Source organism: Haematobia irritans, chromosome 2 (genome assembly GCF_050003625.1).
Source record: "Haematobia irritans isolate KBUSLIRL chromosome 2, ASM5000362v1, whole genome shotgun sequence".
In the NCBI taxonomy this organism is placed as follows: Eukaryota; Metazoa; Arthropoda; class Insecta; order Diptera; family Muscidae; genus Haematobia; species Haematobia irritans.
In genome coordinates, this window is record NC_134398.1 from 203,032,131 (window position 1) to 203,058,621 (window position 26,491).

The 26,491-nt window shown below is 27.7% G+C and overlaps 2 protein-coding genes across 2 annotated transcripts in view; both read right to left on the minus strand.

Moving 5' to 3' along the window:
- LOC142226949 (UPAR/Ly6 domain-containing protein twit) overlaps positions 1-26,491 on the minus strand; it is a 78,831-nt gene that overhangs the window by 28,754 nt on the left and 23,586 nt on the right. Inside the window, exon 3 of the mRNA XM_075297211.1 lies at positions 12,671-12,856. Coding sequence (XP_075153326.1) covers positions 12,671-12,856 — 186 coding nt within the window. The remainder of the gene's footprint in view (positions 1-12,670; positions 12,857-26,491) is intronic.
- LOC142226947 (glyoxylate reductase/hydroxypyruvate reductase-like) overlaps positions 1-26,491 on the minus strand; it is a 118,109-nt gene that overhangs the window by 8,508 nt on the left and 83,110 nt on the right. The window lies entirely within an intron of this gene.

A 26,491-nucleotide genomic window follows, 5' to 3' on the forward strand; every position in this document is an offset into this window, starting at 1 on the left:
TCAAAATTTTATGTGTACAGAAAACTTTGTCAAAATTTTTTTTATAGCAAATTTTTTCAATATTTTATTTATATAGAAAATTTTGTCAACATTTTATTTCTATAGAAAATTTTTCAAAATTTTATTTCTTATATAACATTTTCTCTAAATTTTATTTCTTGTATAAAATTTTCTCAAAATTTTATTTCTTATATAAAATTTTCTCAAAATTTTATTTCTTATATAAAATTTTCTCTAAATTTTATTTCTTATATAAAATTTTCTCTAAATTTTATTTCTTATATAAAATTTTCTAAAAATTTTATTTCTTATATAAAATTTTCTAAAAATTTTATTTCAATAGAAAATGTTGTCAAAATTTTATTTGTGTAGAATTTTTTTTTCAAGATTTTATTTCTATAGAAAATTTTTCACATCAATATGGCAACTCCTTTCGTTCACACAAATTTCAGTTCACCTCATAAATTATGTGAATATGATGCAATAACTTGAGTATTTAGTTATGTTTCCTTTGTCGTCGTCGTCATCATCATCGTTGCCATCATTGTCTATCACATCAGTATTGCCGTCTTTAAAGCAACTCAAATAGACATTTTGCGAAAAATCCATTTAAGCGAGGATAGTCTAAAGTCTAGTAATTAATTTAACGGTACAACAATGATTGTCTTCAATCGTCGAAATAAAATCTCAAATAGACTTTACTACAAAACAAGCAAAAATCCAACTCTAACACTTGGAAATTTTAAGACTCAATCAAAAAAAGTATTAATTTGTTTTTGTGGTGTTGATTTTTTTTGTGAGTTTCTTGTTTTCAATTAAAACAACTTAATTATTATTATATTGGGGATTTTGTTGTGGACTATATATATTTTCGCTGCTTATTTGTCTAAAAATGTTGCGTTTTTAATTATTAAATGCAGGCATTTGTTTTGTCGTTCGACTCAATATGTTTTATAGCCATTTTGGTCTATGGTATACACCAAGAGAAAATATAATATTTATGTAATAAAAAAAAATTATTTTCTATTTGATACAAAAAAAAAAACAAGATCGAATAAAATAAAATTATCTTAAAAAATTAATTTTCAAATAATTTTTATACTCGGGTTACTAATGAAATGTAAATTTAAATTTTTAAATAAAAAAATAAATTTAAATTCGAATTTATTTAATATAGTATAATATGATATAGAGTAGTAAGAAAATCTTGTACATTTTTGTTAATAGATCGTTGGAGTTTGAATATGTTAGGTCGTTGGAGTTTTCTTTCATCAGGGCTACCAACCAAAAAATATTGGAAAATTCTCAGGGATAATCCCAAGCATAAGCAATTAGGTAAGCAGTTTCTCATCTCAAACACTAATCTAATTTTTACTGTGATCAATATTTTCCAAATGTATTAGATGAAAATTTTCAATTCATATTTTGAGACACATTTTTTTTTTAATTTCACGAGTTGAAAATCTATGTGCAGACTTAATGGTTAGTAGCATGCCACTGTAGCATTTGTCTCTTGCAATTTGCTATTCACTATGAGAATGCTGTTAATATTTGTCGTTTTTTTTGGACAAACATTTATAATTGTTACAATTATATTAACTGTCTATCACAAAATAAATTTCATTTGCAGTCGGAGAAAAATAAAACGCTATGTGGTCATTTTTACAAAAATAGAGGAAAATGCATTTTTGCTTATGTGCCAAAAAAAAATGAGCTAATAATGAATGTATGGTGATGATGCGTTCAAAAGACCTCCAAAGAAATGCAACAGAAATTTGTTTAAAAAATATTTGTGAAGTAATCTTTTTAAAAATATAAAAATTGTTTATAGCTTTTTTTCGTTGTGTTTGTGTATTCAGCTAAAATGCATAAAAAATAATGAGTACGCCAACACCAAGAACCCAGCAAAAAAATGGAAATTGTTCCCCAAAAAAAATTTCTTTATAAGAGCATCACGCGATGCTCCGTCAATTTCTTTACACTTCCGATAAAGGTCTTTGGACCAATCTTAGAAAATACGCTATTTAGCAGTTTAAAGTCAAATTTTAAATTTTTGAGAAATAAATATCGCAATCCACAAATACGTAAAAAAAATAATGAAAAAAAATTAAATTTAATGTTCAACAAAATTAAACCAATATAATTTTCATTAAATTTTGACTTATTTATAACCTTTGGTTTTTAAATTAATGTTCAGTAATTAATCTGTATTTTTTACACTAAAAAACATTCACATTTTTTATTATTTTTTAATTGTTATCATGTATATTTGCTATTATATGATACAATGACATATTTTTAATATTTTCAACCTCTTATTGGAAACTCAATAAAAACTATCCAAAAGACGACCCACCCTAGTACCCCATAATTATGATTTTATTTACATATGTCATCCATACATACATTCACTGACCTCTCATGATTAAGGTATCTTAACCCTTCGTTGCATGATTTAATTTGAGCAAGGATAAAAATTATTTAGTATGTTAGAATTGTTGTATATGGAGTTATGATACCGTAAACCAATTTTCGTTCGATTCTGATCACTGAAGCAAAAGTTACGTAACATTGCATATATGCAATTTCATGCAGATAATCAATTTCTTTAGTCCACGTTGTTATCTCTATATATCACAGGTAGAGGAGAAAAGCGATGAGATCAAAAATGTTTTAAGTGAAAAATTTTATTGATGGATGGGGAAAATGGAACATTTTTACTAAAAAAATTGTTTTCTCGCCAAACATAAAATGTTTGCCAAAATCAGATAGCATGGTTGCGTCAAACATGTTACATGTTCCCCATCGAAAACTAACATTTTACTTCTGAAACATGTTTGAGGTGATCATATTCCTTCTCGGGGTGCAATATTAAAAGTCAAACTCTTGGGTTTCTAAATAATTTCTGCCTTTTTTGATGCACAGAATTCCCCAGTTTTGCATTTAACACAAAGGGATGTGAACTTGGAGAACGCAATCCCATAGATGCGAGACCGTTTGCCGTTTACCATTGCACTGTTCCACGTAGAACAGAACGTAGAAAGTTGGAGCGTAACATGCTGAAAACTGGTTTTGGTATATACCAGCTTATATGATACACGGAAATCTGGACCCTCGTTTTTACTTAGGGTAGGTATAATGGCGACTTTTCAGTTAATTATGATACCACAATATTGACCTTCTGTTTATCACTGAGTGTAGTTCGATTCAATATTAAGCTCTATAGTTCCGAGTTCGAACGGTCTTCCACCATGAGGAAGCTTTTAAACACCTAAAATTGTCACCAACATATTGACAGGGGATAGACCACCGCAAAAAAATGTTGAACCCATTTAACCTATCTATCACGATGATATACGTGTAACAATTACAACCCAGCAGCTTGTATGTTATATGATTCTCCAACGATGTATGGCAAGGATCAACTCAAATCTTCTTCTACGACCTCGATTTATATCAAACTCGGTGTTTAAATCTCCATCATCAACAAAATACTCGTCTTTATATTCATATTCGTCGTTAAGTGTCCTAGTAGTAACAAAAATTGATTGAATGCATAACATTGCACATATGCAATTATATGGCATATATGCAATGACAGTTCATATCGGCTCAAACGCATGAAATTGCAGATATGATATCATTCATTGTAGAGCACTTGTAAATATAATTTGTGTTATAAAACTATACACGTAGCGTTTAGGATAGATTAAACTTTTCATTTTATATTTACATTAAAAAAAATTTTAAGAAAGTTTCATAATATTAAAACAAATAAGTTAAATTTTTCGAGGTACTCAAAATGCTTATTTTAATTTCGCTTTATTTGTAAAAGAATAGGAGCTAGACAGGCAAGAAACTAACATTGCATATATGCAATGTCATGCAACGAAGGGTTAAATATCATCGCTATATGCAATAGAATGACAATCACAACTGAATAACTACTCTTTCGATGGGGATAACTCTCTCAATTGGGATAACTACAATCCTATTGTTGTTGTTATTGATACTAATTTCTGTTATTTCTATATGCAATAGAATACTAGAATCACAAATCAATAATGACCCTCTCATCAACTCTCTCAATGGGGATAACGGCTATTCTATTGTTGTTGTTATTATTGATATTGATGAGTAAGAATAAACCTGCAGTTGTTAGCTCTTCAAATAGGTCACAAACATAAGCAAAAGAAAAGCAATGGACGTAAACTTTACTTAGAACAGAAACTCAAATTAAAATGGATTGCTTTTGGGAGATTTAATAACCAAATTATTACAAACAAATTTGTACTTTTATATGGAAATTATAAACGAAATATATTAGATACTAGCGTAACCCGGCCCGCTTCGCTGCGCCTTCCGAAACGTATTTGGAGGAACATTGTGCGTTAACTTAGTCAACTATATACTTCGTGCTGAAAACAAATTCGAAAAGATTTGAATTCTTTTAAACAAATCGGACTACTTGATTTTTCGTTTATAGGTACAAATACGGCGGGAGAGGGTGCACCTTCTATATTTCTTGTGAATTTTAAGTGTGGTTTGTCAAGGAAAGGTATCCTTCTCCTCAACATATCTGAAAATTAAGCACTATATTATAATAACATACAAAGAATTACTGTTTCCCATCCAAAAAATCGGAAAAATCAAAAATAGTAAAAAATTTTACCTCATTAACATTTGCTAAAATGTTGGAAAATGATGCACCCCCTACGTTGGCATCCAATTTCATGTAAATTTAAGTTCTTTACTAAAAAGAAATCTGGCAGAAGCCTGTGCAAAAATCATAAAATTATGTACCGAGTTCCCATTTACGGACAACCCTCTACTTTCAATTTAAGAAAAACAAAAACAAAAACGGACAAAAGGGAACCCTCCCCCCACCTTTGCTCCACTCCGACCTGATATCGGACTATCACGTACCCTATATTAATTTCGAAACTACTCAATGGTCCCTATAAATTCTATCGAAGTAAATCGACAAAGTTTATTTCAATTTCCACTTCCCCAACCAGATATCGAAAAATCATATAGTAATTTAAAAATCATGTATAAATTTAATCACCTCCTCCCACGTTCCCTGTAAATTTAAAGTAGATCGGAGATGGTTAAATTTTGCTCTATTGTTTTAAAGGGACGTCACTTTCCCCGATACAATATCGACAAACACCGTAGTGAATAGCACCCCTAACCTTCCCTGAAAATTCTTGAAACTTTCCTTCAAGTGTGGGGCAAGGAAGGTTGCCTCTTCGTTCATAACCTTCCCCCACTGCCTTTGTAAATTTCAAGAAAACTTAAGACTTTTTGTTTTTCTTCCAGTTTTAGAAGAGGACCTCCTCCCCAAATATCGAAAAGTGATGTAGCGTATCTTTTGTAAACGTTCCAGAAAATGTCAAGCAAATTATAAGCCTAAGGGGGCGGCCTCTCTTCCGTCCAAATATCACAAAATCAGGTATCAACTATTAATATCGTAACCTCTCCCCAGTCCTCTGTAAATTTCGAGTAACTCGGTAAAGTTTAATTGTTTCTCTGTATGTACTTAAGAGAAGCGGATGTCTCCCTATGCCCTTTTATTTTTATTAAAAAATCAAGAACCTGATATAAATTTCATAACCCGTTTTTTCCGTAAAATTTCAGTCGGGGGAGTTTAGTTTTGTTTGCACTTTCAAACAAAAAAATTCGGGCAAAGGGGTGGCCCCCCTCCCCGACCAAATATCGAAAAATAATGTAGCGGATTTTTGTCTACATGCCAACCCCAACATTCAATGAAAATTTCAAGCAAATCGCATAATTTTGTTCCAAGTTTCAAAAAGTAGGGCAAGGGGGAGGTCCGCCTCCCCATCCACATATGAAATCATCGGGTACCCCATATTAATTCCATAACCTCACCACATGTTCTCTGTAAATCTCAGATAATTTAGAGAATTTTAGTTTTTCACTGTACTTTAAAAACAATCGAACAAAGGGGAGATCCCCCTCCGCCACCAAATATCGAAATATTAAGTAGCGGATCTTTATCTAGATGCCAACCCGAACCTTCAATGAAAATTTCAAGCAAATCGGTCAACTTTGGTTCAATTTTCAAAAAGTCGGACAAAGGGAGGTCCCCCTCCGCGACCAGGTGTCAAAAAATGAGGTACCCTATTTTCACCACATGAACGCCCCCTACGATCTCTGAAAGTTTCAAGTAAATCGGTTCAGCCGTTTCGGAGTCAACTCGGAACATACAAACAAACAAACAAACAAATAAACAAACATAGATTGAATTTTATATATATAGATAATAGATAATAAAATAAATAAAATTAAAAGTGTTAATAGTGCGGTAAAATCGGGCGGAAGTAAATGACCTCTGTAGAGGTCAAAGTCGACCTTAAGATTTACAGGACAAAAATTAATAGTCTACACAGTTCCAAAAACACAAAAGAAAACTCTCTATAAATTTAGTGGAATTTACTCTACCACTATGTTAAACAAAAAGCATACATTTTTTTATAATGTATTTTTTTAAGTTTTCCTTGAAATCGAACTGGCCATCCAAAATTGGCCTTGCTTTATGGCCGCTTTGCATGTCTTGGGCAGGAAATATTCTATTGCATATGGATATTGCCACATGCAATGTTAATAATGATAAAAATCATAAACAATTAAATTTAAAATGTTTGTTTTTTATTTATTAAATCTATTTTTGAGATACTAAATATACGAGTACATATGGTAAATGTATTCAAAGAAAACCTAGGATAAATATTACTGTGGACAATATAAAATGCAATTCAATTAAATATTTCAAAGGGGTCACATTTTAATTATTTTAATCGAATACTACACTCGTATTGTTTTTTTTTTTAATTTGAAATACATTTCTTCAGTTGTATTAAAAACAATCAGACTAATATGAATTTGCATTTGAATTAAACTAAACTGGAAGTTTGTAATAATGGCAAAAACTTGATCTAGTATATTTGCTAAAGTATAAACTATATTTAGTTCTTCGGCATCACAAACACATGCCCAAGGCTTATCATCATCTTGATTTTTCATTGTGTGACTTCGCGTTTAGCACGCAGAGGAGAAAAATCTTTGGACATCTTTGGTCTCAGTAAACATTTAATTCCCATGATCGCTACAAACACAAAGAAAAGTGTGTTGTCTCTACTAGGTTCTTGAAGAGATGTCTCGTAATGTGTGACAAGTGGGTTGAGAAGAGAGAGGTAGATATTAAGATGCGTAGAGATATCGCATATGAGCTCGCATACACCGAATATAAGTTCTCTGGGCAACTACCTAATCGGGCTGAAGGACAGGGAAGGATCCTTGAAATTGAAGGAAATACAATTTTGAGAAAACTTTCTATAGAATAAAATTTAATTTTATTTCTATAGAAATAAAATTTTGTAAAAATTTTCTATAGAATTAAAATTTTGGCAAAATTTTATTGCTATGGAAAATTTTTCCAAAATTTTAATTCTATAGAAAAAAATTTCTACCAAATTTTCTATACAAACACAATGTTGACAAAATTTTCTATAAAAAAAATGTTGACCAAATTTTCTATAGAAATAAAATGTTGACCAGAATTCTATAGAAAAAAATTTTGACAAAATTTTCTGTAGAAATAAAATCTTATTTTCTGAGAAATTTTTCTATAGAATGCAATTTTGAGAAAATTTTCTATAGAAATAACATTTGAAGAATATTCTCTATAAAAACAAACTTTTGAGAAAATTTTCTATAGAAATAAAAGTTAAAAAAAAATTCTACAAAAATTTTATTTTTATAGGAAAAACAAGTAAGGAAAATCTAAAGTCGGACGTTGTCGACTAAATTATACCCTGCACCATTTTGTAGATCCACATTTTCGATACCATATCAAATCCGTCAAACGTGTTGGGTGCTATATATAAAAGTTTCTGTTCCCCTATACATATATTTAAATCTGACCCTATCTGACAAACATTTGTTATATATATATGGAAGCTATATCGAAATCCGAACCGATTTCAACCAAATTTGGCATGTATAACCTTAAATCTACTCCATCTGCAAAATTTAAAGCACATTGGGGCGAAACTCTAGCTTCTGGGGCCATATAAGGGCATATCGGGCGAAAGATATATATGGGAGCTATATCTAAATCTGAACCGATTTCTTCCAAAAGTAATAGGGTCCTCGTCTTACCCAAAACACATACTTGTGCCAAATTTAAAGTCGACTGGACTAAAATTGCGACCTACACTTTGATAACAAAACTGTGTTCACAGACAGACGGACGGTCGGACAGACGGACATGGCTCAGGGACCGATCCTGAACAATATTGCCAAAGACACCATATGTCTATCTCGTCTCCTTCTGTGTATTTCAAACATATCCACTAACTTATAATACACTATTCCACAGTGTGGCACAGGGTATAAACCTTTGAGAAACTTTTTATAGAAATATTTTAGAAAAATTTTTTATATAAAAAAAAATTTGAAAAAATTTCTATAGAAAAATAATTTTAAGAAAGTTTCCCATGGAAATAAAATGTTGACAAAATTTTCTAAAGAAATGAAATTTTGACAAAATTTTGTTAGAAATAAAATTTTTAGAAAAGTTTCTATAGAAAGATAATCTTGACAAAATTTACTATAGAAATAAGATTAAAAAAAAATTACAGAAACAATATTGAAAAAAAAATTCGAAAGAAATAAAATAAAAAAAATATATATATATATATAGAAATAAAATTTTCGAAAAATTTTATGTAGTTGAAAATTTTGAGAAAATTTTCTATAGTTAAAAATTTTGAGAAAATTTTCTATAGAAATAAAATTGTGAGAACATTTTCTATAGAAATAAAATTTTGACAAAATTTTCTACGGTAATAAAATTTTTAAAGGAAACTTTCTCCAAACATAATAATTCCATGAACTAAAATAAAGTTAAATCGGCTTTAGTGAAATAGAGAGTTCACTTTTTTTGAGTGTAGTTATCGGGCCAAAGATATATATGGGAGCTATATCTAAATCTGAAACGATTTCTTCCAAAAATAATAGGGTCCTCGTCTGACCCAAAACACATACTTGTGCCAAATTTAAAGTCGACTGGACTAAAATTGCGACCTACACTTTGATAACAAAAATGTGTTCACAGACAGACGGACATGGCTAGAACGACTCAGGGACCGACCCTGAACAATATTGCCAAAGACACCATTTGTCTATATCGTCTCTTTCTGTGTATTGCAAACATATCCACTAACTTATAATACACTATTCCATAGTGTGGCACAGGGTATAAACATTTGAGAAACTTTTTATAGAAATATTTTAGAAAAATTTTCTATAGAAAAAAAAATTTGAAAAAATTTTCTATAGAAAAACAATTTTAAGAAAGTTTCCCATGGAAAAAAAATTTTGAGAAAATTTTCTATAGAAATGAAATTTTGACAAAATTTTGTTAGAAATAAAATTTTTAGAAAAGTTCTATAGAAAGAAAATCTTGACAAAATTTTCTATAGAAATAAGATTAAAAAAAATTACAGAAACAATATTAAAAAAAAAGTATAAACAGCAGTAAGTTCGGACGGGCCGAATCTTAAATACCCACCACCATGAACCAAATATTAGGGGTTCCTTTGAAATTTCAGGAGGGCTTGAGGACTTGAGGACACTTCCCGAAGATACATTTAAAGATTTCACCTATGAAGACTATATCAGATGCTGGATTTATAAGAACCATTTTTGTTTGAGTTTTAGAGGAATCATTAACATCTCTTGTAAGTGTGCAAGAAAATTATAAAATAACGTTTTGATTTGAAATCTTAAATCTGTAGAAGTAAAATCTGGAAATTTTACATTGAGTTTCAAGCAATATTCATGATCAGTGCGCTTTCTACACCCTCAAGAAGTGAAGTCGGTCAAATGGACCGATAAAAACTTATTCCGATACACGTTTTTGTGAGCCTAAAATACCAGAATATTTACAATTTAAGGCAAATCAGATAAAAACTACGGTTTCTAGAAACCCAAGGAGTTAAATCGGGAGATCGTTCTTATGGGGGCTATACTAAAATATGGACCGATACTCACCGTTTTCGGCATACCTCTTTATGACCCGAAAATACCTCTAGATTTCCAATTTCAGGCAAATAGGATAAAAACTTCGGATTCTAGAAGCCCAAGAAGTAAAATCGGGAGATCGGTGTATATGGGAGCTATACCAAAATATGGACCGATATTCACCATTTTTGGCACACCTCTTTATGGTCATAAAATACCTCTAGATTTCAAATTTCAGGCAAATTGGATAAAAACTACGATTTCTATAAGGTCAAGAAGTAAAATCGGGAAATCGGTCTATATGGGGGCTATACCAAAATATGGACCGATACTCACAATTTTTGGCACACATAATTGTGGTCCTACAATACCTCTAGATTTCCAATATCAGGTAAATTGAATAAAAACTGCGGTTTCTATAAGCCCAAGAAGTAAAATCGGGAGATAGGTCTATATGGGGGCTATACCAAAATATGGACCGATACTCACAATTTTTGGCACACCTCTTTATGGTCATAAAATACCTCTAGATTTCAAATTTCAGGCAAATTGGATGAAACTACGATTTCTATAAGCCCAAGACCCCAAATCAGGAGGTCGGTTTATATGGGGACTATATCAAAACCTGAACCGATATAGCCCATCTTCGAACTTGACCTGCCTGCAGACAAAAGACGAGTTTGTGCAAAATTTCAGCACGATTGCTTCATTATTGAAGACTGTAGCGTGATTACAACAGACAGAATTTCTTCCGACTTAGAATTTCTCCCTGATCAAGAATATATATACTTTATATAGTCGGATATCAATATTTCGATGTGTTACAAACGGAATGACAAACTTATTATACCCCCGTCACCATTCTATGGTGGTGGGTTTAAAAATACAGAAATAAAATTTTCGAAAAATTTTATGTTGTTAGTTAAAATTTTTGAGAAATTTTTCAATAGTTAAATTTTTTGAGAAAATTTTCTATGGAAATAAAATTTTGAGAAAATTTTCTATAGAAATAAAATTCTGACAAAATGTTCTACAGTAATAAAATTTTGCAACAATTTTCGTATATAAATACAATTTTGGCAAAATGTTTTATAGAAAGTTTGGGAAAATTTTCTTGAGAAATAACATTTTGAGTAAATTTTCTATAGAAGTAAAATTTTGCAAAACTTTTCCTATGTAATGTATGTATTAGAGGTGTGCACGTGACACGAAATTGTCGTGACTCACGAAAATTTTCGTGATACGTGCGTGAGTCACGCTCATGACAACAGCCTGAGTGTGCGTGAGAGTGATTAACAAACCAAAATGTTGTGCGTGAGCGTGAGTCACGAAAATAATATTTTCGTGAGTGTGCGTGAGTAACGAATTACACTAACGAAAATATTCCTGCTCACCAACATAAAACGCTAAAGAGTTAAATTCAATAACAATTCTAGTGACACCTGGGATGTTAAGAGTTAAATAACACTCTCGATTTTAATAATGCTCATGTTTTCAGACACTTCGGTAAGGTAAATTAATCATAAAATTATTCGTGAGTCACGATATTTTTCGTGAGTCACGGTATTTTTCGTGAGTCACGACGTTTTCGTGCGTGAGTACAAATTTTCTTTTCGTGAGTGTGCGTGATCGTGAGTCCTACCAAAAACTATCGTGCGTGAGTGTGCGTGAGTATGATTTTTCAGTCGTGAGTGTGCGTGAGCGTGAGTAAACTATTATTCACGTGCACACCTTTAGTATGTATGTAAATACAATTTTGGCAAAATTTTCTATAGAAATAGAATTTTTTTGATAACGTTTTCTATAAAAATAATATTTTGAAAAAAAAAAATTTTAGAAATAAAATTTTTAAAAAATTTTCTAAAGATATAAAATTTTTACAAAATTTTCTATAGATATAACATTTTTACAAAATTTTCTATATAAATAAAATGTTGAGCAATTTTTCTATAATTTTTTTTCCTCAGTAAATTGGTATCTCAACATAGTAAAAAGTTACGGTTTCGAACAGGCCCTTAGGTCGGAAGAGGGATTCAACAGACTATTACACCAAGATGGTTTCAGTGTTGAGCTGCTTTCCTAGGGCTTTATATCTAATATATAGATTTACTAAGAAAAAACATCGGCATCATCAATAGAATTTTATCACGTTTTCTTGACATTCATCTTTATCTCGTATCATCAAAATAAACATGCAATGAACTGGATTGTGGCTATACACCCTTTACATTACATGTCGTTAATCATCATCCAAGCAATTTGAAAAATTAAACAATATGGCCAATTAGGTTTACACTTTGGCAGATGCACTTATATTCATATGAACTGCGCAATTCATTTAGATAAAGATTTATAACAAAAAAATAAAAATTACTATATACCATATGGTTGCATGCCTTAAAAATAAAAGCATAGAACAAAAAATATTAGAAATGCTTTTCAAACCCATTAATTAATTCATCATTTAGCAAACGATTACTTGAGAAAGATTACAGCGTGATAATCAATTTCATTAGAATTTTCTATAAGTTATATGCAAAGTTAATAGAAGCCACGTGATCATGAAGATTATAACAAGTAATTGCTACTATTTTGTCATAAGTTGCCTACAAGGACTTACCTTCTTGGACGAGTTTCTTGCAGACAGGTCTGGCATTCACAGACCTAACACTTGCTGTATAGGTGCAGTTTACATAACTCCAATAACGTTGTTGATCCGTAATGGCACTGGGATCGAAGGGATCATTGCAGAACTCGCCATTGGAAACATCTGTGGAACAGCGCCAACATTTAAGGACACCATCGGCTGAAAAATTGAAAAAAAAAATATTAAAAAATTTTAGTAACAAAGTAATAATAAAAAAATCTTCTAGTTATACATTTAATTATTTTAATTATCCCCTTTAGTCATACATAACCCACCTATTTTAAATACAATGTAAATATTCCATTTACTTCCTTATCATTTAATAAGCTAGGAGACAATGTGCTACTGCGCAAATTGGTTATGGTCTACTGCTGTTTCAACTCATATGAGTGTTGTTCGAACCCAACCTATTACTTGGTCGTAATTTGACAACAGAAAAAAATACTTTTCATTTAATTTGTTTTTAGTCTTTCATAAATCACGACGACAATTGACTGAATCATCTCACCGGTGATCTAAGTTTGAATATCATGTCATAGTATTTTGTCTATTTTGTTAAGCCATACAATTGAAATTGCTGACATTTATCTTTGGAATATTTTGTGTGGACCTTGGCTACATGCAAAATTACAATTAACTGTCATTATCTAATGGAGGTACTAACATTAGAAATTATTTGTTTAAAACATTGACATGCAAAGGTGGCAAAAATTTCATTTTGGGAATATATATTTTTTTTAACACACAGTAGTCCATAATTAAAATCTGTCTGCTAAAAAAAGAGCAATTATCGCAGTTATATGACAAACCGATGACAAAGGAGTATACAAACATTCTTTTTCGCTATAACAAAAAAATATGTATATTAAATTTAACTCAGGATTCAATTGGGGAAACTATAGGATGACGGCTTTATGATGTATGGCAAAGGCAATTAGAACCCGCAGGCCAATACCTGTGGGAACCCAGTTGGTAGAATTCTACCAAAAATGGTAGATTTTTTAATGTTATGTAGATTGGTAGAATTCTTGATGTTTTGGTAAACTTTTCAAAATCTACCTCTTCGACTAATAGGTAATTCAATTTTCTATATGTATAAAGAAATACGATTTTGACAAAAATGTTTACAGGAATATAATTTGAAAATTTTTTTAGAAATACAATTTTTGTAGGCAATTTTTTTATGTAAAAATAAAATTTTTAGAAAATATTTTAAAGAAATAAAATTTTAAGAAATTTTTCTATAAAACTCATATTTTAAGAAAATTTTCTACGGAAATAAAATGTTGACAAAATTTTTTATGACAACAAAATTTTCACAAAATTTTCAATGTGAAAAAAATTTAAGAAAATTTTCTATAGAAATAACATTTTCAGAAAAATGTTTATAGAAATAAAATTTTGACAAAAGTTTTTATAGAAATAAAATTTTGACAAAAGTTTTTATAGAAATAAAATTTTGACAAAAGTTTTAATAGAAATAAAATTTTATGAAAATTTTTCTCAGAAATATTGTTGACGAACTTTTGACGAAATTTTGACAAAACTTTAAGTACTTGAATTACACAAATAAGCACACTTTGTACTTAATATGAGTATAACTTAGTATTTGCATACTTAAAATTTTAAGTGCTAATTCAGGCTAAAAATAAGAATTTGAAAATTGATTTTAGAAGTATACTTTTCTTTGGGTGTAGGAAGTTTGGTAGAATACTTGATGTTTTGGTAGACTTTTCAAAATCTACCTCTCCGACTACTTCAATTTTCTATAAGTATATAGAAATACAATTTTGACAAAAATGTCTACCGGAAAATAGTTTTGAAAATTTTTTTAGAAATAAAATTTTGAGAAAATTTTTTATAGAAATAAAATTTTTGTAGGAAATTTTTTATATAAAAATAAAAATTTAAGAATTTTTTGTAGAGAAATAAAATTTTGAGAAATTTTTCTATAAAACTCATATTTGAAGAAAATTTTCTATGGAAATAAAATGTTGGCAAAATTTTTCATGGCAACAAAATTATTCAAAATTTTCAACTTCAAAAAATTGTAAAATTTCTTTAGAAACAAAATTTTGAGAAAAATTTTTATAGAAATAAAGTTTTGACAAAATGCAATTTTAAGAAAAATTTTCTCAGAAACATGTTTGTAGAATTTTTCGGTAGAAATAAAATTGTGACAAAATTTTCTATAGAAATAAAATTGTAACAAAATTTTCTATATATATAAAATTTTGACAAAAGTTTTTATAGAAATAAAATTTTAAGAAAATTTTTCTCGGAAATATTTTTGACGAATTTTTCGGAAGAAATAAAATTTTAACAAAATTTTCTATAGAAATAAAATTTTATATTTCATGTTAGCCTGATACCGAAACAGACAATTGACGTCCAAATGCATTATATCTAATTATACAATTATTTTTCGAGCTTTATGGACAGATATAGATTAAGGAACATGGTTAATAGAGCCATTGAAAAGAAAACGTTTTCAAATGTTTTCTCCATAAGGAGTTAGCATAAAGGGCCCAAAATTGAGTTATCTCTCCCAGCCAGATCTATACTAAAGGCTGTGGAAAGGTTCATTCGCAGAAGGAAAGGTTTTTATAGAAAAAAAATTTTAAGAAAATTTTTTTCAGAAATATTTTTGACAAAAATTTATATTTTGAAATAAAATCTTGACAAAATTTTCTATAGAAATAAAATTGTGATGAAATTTTCTATAGAAATAAAATTTCGAGACGATTTTCTATAGAAATAAAATTTTGAGAAAACTTTCTATAAAACTCATATTTTAAGAAAATTTTCGATCGAAATAAAATGTTGACAAAATTTTCTTTGGAAAAAAAATGTTCACAAAATTTTCTATGGAAGTAAAATGTTAAGTAAATTTTGTATAGAAATAAAATTTTGAGAAAAAAATTTTGCCAAAAAGAATTTTTTCTGTAGAAATATAATTTTGCCATTTTCTATAGAAATAAAAATTTGACAAAAGTTTTTATAGAAATAAAATTTTAGGAAAATTTTTCTCAGAAATATTTTTGACGAATTTTTCGGTAGAAATAAAATTTTGACAACATTTTCTATAGAAATAAAATTTTGACAAAATTTTCTATAGAAAAAAAAATTCTGACGAAATTTTCTATAGAAATTAAAGTTTGAGACAATTTTCTATAAAAATAAAATTTTGAGAAAATTTTAGATGGAAATAAAATTTTGAGAAAATTTTCTATAAAACTCAAAATTTAAGAAAATTTTCTATGGAAATAAAATGTTGACAAAATATTCTATGGAAAAAAAATGTTCACAAAATTTTAAAATCTTAAAATGTTAAGAAAATTTTTCTTACAAATTTTGAGAAAAAATTTTATAGAAATAAAATTTTGACAAAAAGAAAATTTTCTGTAGAAATATAATTTTGGCATTTTCTATAAAAATAAAAATTTGACAAAAGTTTTTATAGAAATAAAATTTTAGGAAAATTTTTCTCAGAAATATTTTTGACGAATTTTTCGGTAGAAATAAAATTTTAACAAAATTTTCTATAGAAATAAAATGTTGACATAATTTTCTATAGAAATAAAATTGTGACGAAATTTTTTATAGAAATAAAAGTTTGAGACAATTTTCTATAAACATAAAATTTTGAGAAAATTTTCGATGGAAATAAAATTTTGAGAAAATTTTCGATAAAACTCATATTTTAAGAAAATTTTCTATGGAAATAAAATGTTGACAAAATATTCTATGGAAACAAAATGTTCACAAAATTTTAAAATCTTAAAATGTTAAGAAAATTTTGTATAGAAATAAAATGTTTAGAAAAATTTTATAGAAATAAAATTTTGCCAAAAAGAAAATTTTCTGTAGTAATATAATTTTGACATTTTCTATAGAAATAAAAATTTGACAAAAGTTTTTATAGAAATAAAATTGTAACAAAAAGAAAATTTTCTCAGAACTATTTTTTGACGAATTTTCCGGTAGAAATAAAATTTTGACAAAATTTTCTATAAAAATAGAATTTTGACAAATTTTTCTATAGAAATAAAATTGTAACAAAAAGAAAATTTTCTGTAGAAATAAAATTTTCACATTTTCTATAGCAATAAAATTTTGACAAAAGTTTTTATATTAATAAAATGTTAAGAAAATTTTTCTCAAAATGTTTTTGACGAATTTTTCGGTAGCAATAAAATTTTGACAAAATTTTCTACAAAAATAGAATTTTGACAAATTTTTCTATAGAAATAAAATTGTGACAAAATTTTCCATAGAAATAAAATTTTGATAAAAATATCTATAAAAAATAAATGTTGTCAAAAGTTTTTATAGAAATAAAATTGTCTATAGAAGCAAAATTTTGATAAAATTTTTTATAGAAATAAAATTTTGAGAAGATTTTCGATGGAAATAAAATTTAGACAAAAGTTTCTATAAAATTAAAATTTAGGCAAATTTTTCTATACAAATAAAAGATGACAACATTTCCTACATAAATAAAATTTCAAGAAAAGTTTCTATTGGAATAAAATTTTAAGAAAATTTTCTATAGGAATGAAATCTTGACAAAAATTTCTGTAGAAATAAAATGTTGACCACCATCAAAATACTGTTTTTTGAAGTTGGTAGATTTTTGGTAAAATTTTCTTTAAATCTTGGTATGCTAATGTTGGCATAAGTGGCAACCATGTTCAGTACTATTTAAAATTTTAAAGTCTTCTATAGAAATAAAATTTTGACAATATTATCTATAGAAATAAAATTTTGAGAAAAATTTCGATAGAAATAAAAAAAAATTTAGAAAATTTTTAATGGAAATAAAATGTTGAGACGATTTTCTACATAAATAAAATTTGGGAACATTTTCTATAGAAATAAAATTTTGACAAAATTTTCTGTGGAAATAAAATTTTACAAAATTTTCTATGAAAATAAAAAAAAATTCTATAGAAATAAAATTTTCTTTAGAAATAAAATTTAAAGAAAATTTTCTAAGAAATATAATTTTGAATAAATTTGCTATAGAAATAAAATTTTGACAAACTTCAAAATAAGAATTCTTGGGGATTGGCAACATTTTCTTAACATTTTGGTAGACTTTGTTTGGCATGTGGCAACCGTGATCAACACAAGCAACCTCAAATTAAAAGGGAAGGAATTGGATCACCTCAAATATGTTTGAAGAATAGTATCGTGTTTTGGACAGGGAACATGGAACATTTTTGTCACAAAAATCGGATACGTTACTTCCGACAAAATAACAGGGTTGCGACAAACATGTTCCAAAATGTTTCCCGTTACAAAAAACAAAAACATTAGGCCTTTGAACCATATTTATATACATTATATAGGTAGGATATATGTTTAAAGTATTTGGGTTTTCTTTCTCCTGAAAATATTGACTTTTTGATTGATAACCACAGAATTTCCCTAGGGCCTCTTAATTTTCCTCCAAGACCACTTATGCCAGTAACCCTTTAATTAAAGAGTATACAACATAAATGTGAAGACGTCATTGTTTATTATCTACCAACATAAAATGCAGAAGCTAATTTCCCACAATTGAATTGTTGTTGGCCAAGGAAAAATTAAAAACTTATCACTGAGCCAGTTTTTCCCAGCCATTCATGATATGAATGAACATTGCAAAAGGGGGAAAAGCTTGTTCAACGTGTCTTATCTTAAGGAAATTTCTGACACAACTGCATGCACCATTATCGTTGCAATGGGAAGCTATTGGTGCAACATAGATACGCAACAAAAGATAGAGACGACACCAGGACTGTGTTTAGTTAAAGCAACACGTTGATTGCTATCCCTATATTAAAGAAAGAAAAGCAATGAGATTTTTCCTATTCACCATATATTCATAAAAGTTTTTTGCAAACTATAAACTGCTGACTTGCCACTGAGTTGGGTTGGTGTGGTTGGCCTCAATTATAATAGTGACACATGTGAAGTTGAATTCAATTTAAAGGAGTATTAACCCATTAAGGAATGTAGAGAGGATATTTGAATTTCTCAATAATAAGTGATTGAGACCCTTTGTTCGGACCGAAAGTCAATTCTTTAGATAGATAAGACTACGCTCGATGTTTCAGTACTCACATTTTAATGATAGAAAGTCTAAATAAGAAAAGATATTAAACTAGTTCTTCAGGTGTATACTGGTAGTGCATAAAATAGTCATTTGGTTTTCTCCAATGACAAACCCATATATTTCAATAGTATTTAGTCTACGAGTCCTGATATTGGAGTATAAACACGAGGATAAATAATAACTGTGGCCGAAGACATCTTGAGGAAATTGAAGAGGGTTTGTAGATTTATTTATTTTATTTATTTATATAAAATTTTTTATTTATTTTTATTACACTGCAATACTCCCTTTGTAAAACCAAAACTCCTAAATATCACTTTAGTAAAAAGACATATTGTTAGAAAAAAAGACAATTTGGAGCATCTCGTTGAGAGAACAACAGACCACCATAGCCATTTTGGACCGATCGCACCAACATTCGTCATCAAAAATTTACATTTTTAAATTTCTTCCGCTGGTCAGGCTAATGGAATTTGGTTGATTTTTGGCCATTTTCCACAAATTGGCATTTTTTTTTTAATTTTTCTGTAAAAATTAAATTTTGACAAAATTTTCTATAGATATAAAATTTTGAAAAACTTTTCTACCACAATCAAATTTCGACATAAATTTTGAAAAAAGAATTATAAAAATAAAATTTTGGAAAAAAAATTTACAAAATGTTCAATAAAAATGAAATTTGCTATATTTTCTATAGAAATTGAAGATTGCGAAAAATTTCTGTAGAAGAAAAAAATTTGAAAAAAATGTCTATGGAAATAAAATTTTGCAAAAATTTTCTATAGAAAAAAAATTTTGCGAAAATTTTTATAGATCTAAAATTTTGAAAAACTTTTCTATGGAAATAAAATTTTGCAAAAATCTTTTATAGAAATAAAATTTTGAAAAAATTTTCTATAGAAAAAAATTTTGAGAAATTTTTCTACAGAAATAAAACTTTGACAAAATTTTCTATGGAAATGAAATTTTGCAAAAATTTTCTATAGAAATAAAATTTTGGTAAATTTGTCTGTAGATTGAGCCTAGGACAAAATTTTCTATAGAAATAAAATGTTCACTAAATTTTCTATATAAATAAAATTTGGACAAAATTTTCTATAGAAATAAAATGTTCACTAAATTTTCTATATAAATAAAATTTGGACAAAATTTTCTATAGAATTAAAATTTTGAAAAAAACAAAATTCTATAGTTAGTGTATAAAAAATTTCTACAGAAATAAAACTTTGACAAAATTTTCTACGGAACTAAAGCATAAATTTTCAATAGAATAACAAACGTTGACAACATTTTCTATAGAATTAAAATTTTGAAAAAAAAAATCTGTAGAAATAAAATTTTGAATAACATTTTTAAAAACTTTTCTACCAAAATAAAATTTCGTCGTAAATTTCCATAAATTTAAAAATTTGAAAAAAAAATTATAAAAATAAAATTTTGGAAAAAAATTTTACAAAATATTCAATAAAAATAAAATTTGCCATATTTTCTATAGAAATTGAAGATTGCGAAAAATTTCTGTAGAAAAAAATTTTGAAAAAAATGTCTATGGAAAAAAAATTTTGCAAAAATTTTGTATAGAAATAAAATTTTGCGAAAATTTTTGTAGATCTAAAATTTTTAAAAACTTTTCTTTGGAAATAAAATTTTGCAAAAATCTGCTATAGAAATAAAATTTTGAAAAAATTTTCTATAAAAAAAATTTTGAGAAAGTTTTCTATTGAAATATATTTTTGACAAAATTTTCTATGGAAAAAAATTTTGGTACATTTTTCTATAGATTAAGCTAGGACAAAATTTTCCATAGAAATGAAATGTTTACTAAATTTTCTATATAAATAAAATTTGGACAAAATTTTCTATATAAATAAAATTTGTACCAAATTTTATATATAAATAAAATTTGGACAAAATTTTCTATAGAATTAAAATTTAAAAAAAAAAATAATTTCTATAGTTGGTGTATAAAAAATTTCTACAGAAATAAAACTTTGACAACATTTTCAATGAAAATAAAATTTTGCAAAAAATTTCCTAAAGAATTAAATTTTGGTAAATTTTTCTAGAAACGTAAAACTAGGACAAAATTATCGAAAGAAATAAAACTTCGACAAAAGTTTTTATAGAACTAAAATTTTGAAAAAAAAAATCTATGGAAATGAAATTTTGACAAAATTTTTTATAAAAACTAAATTTTAACAAAATTTTCTATATAAATAAAACGTTCACAAAATTTTCTCTATAAATAAAATTTGGACAAGATTTTCCATACAAATAAAATGTTGACAAAATTTTCTATAAAACATATAGAACTAAAATTTTGAAAAAAAAATCTATGGAAATGAAATTTTGACAAAATTTTTTTAAAAAAACTAAATTTTAACAAAATTTTCTATATAAATAAAACGTTCACAAAATTTTCTCTATAAATAAAATTTGGACAAGATTTTCCATACAAATAAAATTTTGACAAAATTTTCTATAAAACAAAATTTTTACAAAATTTTCTATAGAAATAAAATTTTCACAAAATTTGCTATATAAATAAAATTTGGACAACATTTTCTACAGAAGTAGAATTTTGAAAAATTGTTTGGCAAAATTTTCTATAGAAGTAGAATTTTGATTTTTTTTCTAATATTCTACGGAAAAAAAGTTTACAAAAATTTTCCGTATAAATAAAATTTTGATATAACTTTCTATGGAAATAAAAATTTGCAAAATTTTTCTATAGATTCAAAACTAGGACAAAGTTCTCCATAGAAATAAAATTTTGACAACATTTTCAATGGAATTAAAATTCTAAAAAAAATCCATAGTCTAAAATCTTGGCAAAATATTTAATAGAAATAAAATTTTGGTAAATACTTCTGTAGACATAAAATTTTTGCAAAACTTTCTATAGAAATAAAAATCTATAAAAAAAATGCAAAATTTTCTATGGAAATGAAGTCTTGCAAAAATTTTCTATAGAAATAATAATATAGAGATAAAATTTTTACAAAATTTTCTATTTTAATAAAATTTTGCAAAATTTTCTATAGAAATTTTGCTATAGACACAAAACTAAGACAAAACCTTCCCTAGAAATAAACTTTCGACAAAATTGTCTATAGAATTAAAATTTTAAAAGCACAATTCTATAGTTGGTGTATAATTTCTACAGAAATAAAACTTTGACAAAAATTTCTACGGAACTAAAATTGTGCATAAATTTTCCATAGAAAAAAACAATATTGACATTTTCTATAGAAATACAATTTTGAAAAAATTCTGTAGAAATAAAATTTTGATAAAAATTTCAATAAAAATAAAATTTTGCAAAATTTCCTAAAGAAATAAAATTTTGATGAATCGTTCTAGAAATGTAAAACAAAATTCTCGAAAGAAATACAATTTCGACAAGATTTCTATAGAACTAAAATTTTGAAAAAATTCTATGGAAATAAAATTTTGACAAAATTTTCTATGGAAATAAAATTTAAAAAATTTTATATAAACATGAAATTTCGCCATAACTTTCTATAGAAATAAAATTTTGACAAATTTTTCAATAGAAGAACAATTTTCTATACTATTAAAATGTTGACGAAATTTCCTATAGGAATAAAATTTTGCTAAAATTCTCTATAGAAATAAAAGATTGCAAAAAGAAAATAATTTTTAAATTTTTTCTGATGGCCTGATCAAATGGAATTTGGTCAATTTTTGTCCATTGTTACAAAATTTCTAATTTTTCTTAGACTATAAAAGGAGTTACATATTTAAATTATTCATCAACTGAAATTTTTGAAAAATATTTGATATGTCATGGTATTCACAAATCTATCCTACATTTATCAAGCGTTTCTTTCTAAACCAATATGTGCCCTCCATTATGGGTTCCGTACGAAGTTCTTCTAAAGACCATTGAATTACTACAATCGAATTAATTATACAATCTCGATATAACCTCCTGTATATCGGCATTTTCGGGAATTTCTATTTTTTGAGTAAAACAGCGTCAAAATTCCGAGAAATCCGCCAAATTGGCAGTACTGCCTATAAGATGTCGTGAATAGGTCTCTATTTGTTATTGCACAGTACTCATATTTTTTAGATGTCGTTTCACAAAGGACTAGACGACCATGTACAGGGGCCAACTGATCAAAATCCTCTAAAATTAATTTTTCATAATAATCTACTACATTTAATGTTATTTAATTCTCTTCCTAACACTTAACTCAGCGGTCCTCAGTGGGTTAATTTAAATTATATCTTCAACTATCTTATGCATATATATGTTAAGTTAAAATATATGCAATTAGTACTGCAAAATTAAAGAGTTTATCGCTAGAGGAAAAAAAGCAAACAACATAAAACGCCATATGTGGAGCTTCCCAATGGCAAGTGCCATGATGAGCATTAGAAGTAAAAAAATTAATTAGAAAATTAGTTGCTGTTTTGCAATTATCTAATATGCGAGTAACAACTAAAAATGATTGGAAAATTACAAAAGATTAAAGAAAATTGTAATTGGAGTTTTCCATTGTCGTTACACTTGATAGAGGTCGCTGACACATCTCGGCGGTCTTTGAGTTGAGATTTTGTGAACCTAACTAGAGACCTTTTATTATTGTTGAGCCATCTCATTCAAATGATGTCATTTATTCATTATGTCATGTTAATGACATAACTTAAGAAATAGTTAAAGTCATTCGAAACCTTACATCACCTTAGAAAGTTTTGTCAAAATTTTATTTTTATAGAAAACTTTCTCAAAATTTTATTTCTATAGAAAACTTTGTCAAAATTTTATTTCTATAGAAAATTTTATCAAAATTTGATTTCTATAGAAAATTTTATTTCTATAGAAATTAGTTTCAAAATTTTATTTCTTTATTTCTATATAAAACTTTGCCAAATTTTATTTCTATATAAAATTTTGCCAAATTTTATTTATTTGTAAAATTTTGTCAAAATTATATTTCTATAGAAAAAGTTGTCAACATTTTATTTCCGTAGAATATTTTGTCAAAATTGTATTTCTATAGAAAATTTTGTCAAAATTTTATTTCTATAGAAAACTTTGTCAAAATTTTATTTCTATAGAAAATTTTGTCAAAATTTTATTTCTATAGAAAATTTTGTCAAAATTTTATTTCTATAGAAAATTTTGTCAAAATTTTATTTCTATACAACATTTTATCAAAATTTTATTTTTATAGTAAATTTTGTCAAAATTTTTATTTCTTTTTTTTTTTAATTACTACGTAAGGAGACAAGATTGAATTTATAAGTTTTTTTGTCAGATTTTTGTTTTCTGCATGTGCCATCAGAGTCTTTAAAAACGTTTTAAGGACAACTCCTACTTTTTTGAACGCTTTTTAGCTTTGTGGTCAAGATACAACAAATCACCAAATAAACAAAGATAGAGATGATTTCATTATTGTGAAGATTTTTTTAGAGAATATTAAAACCAAGTTGACCTTAGTTGACCAACAAAGATACCCATTTTTAAAGAAAAATCTTTTATATTAGATTTTTTTATATTAGATAAGACCCCATAAAGTATACAGTTTGTCACGAAAGTGTTTTGACAATGGGATAAAAATTATGTTTTGTTCCAAAATTAAATATAATGAAATTTAAAAAAAAAATTTTATTATGTATTTTGCAAAGTATACATACGTACACAGAATTAAAAATTTAATAAAATATTTAATATTTCAATTATTTCTGGAATTTGAAATATTTGGCAATGTCAAAAGACTTTCTTGACATACTGTATATATATTCTGGGTCGTGGTGAAATTCTGAGTCGATCTGAGCATGTCCGTCCGTCGTCCGTCCGTCTGTTGAAATCACGCTAACTTCCGAACGACACAAGCTATCGACTTGAAACTTGGCACAAGTAGTTGTTATTGATGTAGGTCAGACGATATTGCAAATGGGCCATATCGGTCTACTTTTACGTATAGCCCCATATAAACGGACCCCCAAATTTGGCTTGCGATTGCTCTAAGAGAAGCAAATTTCATCTGATCCGGCTGAAATTTGGTACATGGTGTTAGTATATGGTCTCTAACAACCACTCAAAAATTGTTCCACATCGGTCCATAATTACATATAGCTCCCATATAAAAACCGATCCCCCGATTTGGCTTGCGGAGCCTCTAAGAGAAGCAAATATCATCCGATCCGGTTTAAATTTGGTACATGGTGTTAGTATATGGTCTCTAACAACCATGCAGAAATTAGTCCGTATCGCTCCATAATTACATATAGCCCCCATATAAACCGATCCCCCGATTTTGCTTGTGGAGCCTCTAAGAGAAGCAAATTTCATCCGATCCGGTTGAAATTTGGTACATGGTGTTAGTATATGGTCTCTAACAACCATGCAAAAATTGGTCGAAATCGGTCAATAAGTATATGTAGGCCCCATATAAACCGATCCCCAGGTTTGACCTACGGAGCCCCTTGGAAGCGCAAAATTCATCCGATTCGGTTGAAATTTAGTACGTGGTGTTAATATATGGCCTCAAACACCCATGCAAAAATTGGTCGAAATCGGTCAATAATTATATATATAAGCCCCATAGAAACCGATCCCCAGATTTGACCTCCGGAGCCCCTTGGAAGGTCAAAATTCATCCGATTCGGTTGAAATTTGGTACGTAATGTTAGTATATGGTATCCAACAACCAAGCAGGAATTCCTTCACATCGGTCCATAATTACATATAGCCCCCATATAAACCGATCCCCAGATTTGAGCTACGGTGCCTTTTGGAGAAGAAAAAATGATCCGATCTGATTGAAATTTGGTACGTGATTGTAGTATATGTTATTTAACAGCCATGCCAAAAGTGGCCCATAATTATATATAGCTCCCATATAAATCGATCCCCAGATTTTACCTCCGGAACCTCTTGCAGGAGCAAAATTCATCCGATTCGGTTGAAATTTGATACATTGCGCTAGTATATGGCCACTAATAGCCATGCAAAAATTGGTCCATATCGGTCTATAGTGATATATAGCCGATGGCCAATTACACAAAAATTGGTCCATATCGTCAAAAATAATCTACCAAGAGTTTATTGCCATAGAAAATTTTGTCAAAATTGTATATTTCTATAGAAAATTTTCTCAAAATTGTATTTCTATAGAAAATTTTGTCAAAATTGTATTTCTACACTGAAAAAAATATTGACCTAATATGGAAGATTATGCAATTTAAATTTTATGACTCGAAATATACGCAATGCTAAGGACAATATTATTTAAAATAATGACATTTTACTTAAAAGAAAGTTTATAATCCTTGCCTCAAAATTTTTTTTTCATTAAATTTAGAACACAAATCTTGAAATTTTGCGTCCCTCTGTTGAAGTCGTAGATCTTTGAAGTAAGGCAAATGTTCTTTAAAATAAAGAAAAACATTTTTAATTTAAAGAAATCGTCGTTAACTCAGCTGACATATTGAATTTTTAAATTTAAGATAAAACGCTTCAAATAAAGGTTAAGACTTAAGGATTTAAAGGATTTGCATCTTTGGCTTAAAGTTTTTTTAGCATTAAGAAAACTGTTTTTACTTTGAAGTACTTGTCATAGTTTGGATTTTGAAACTGGATTTTTTTTTGTACATGAATACCTTTATTAATACATCGCAAAGAGATAATAAAAATTCGAGGAATGCGATCTGTA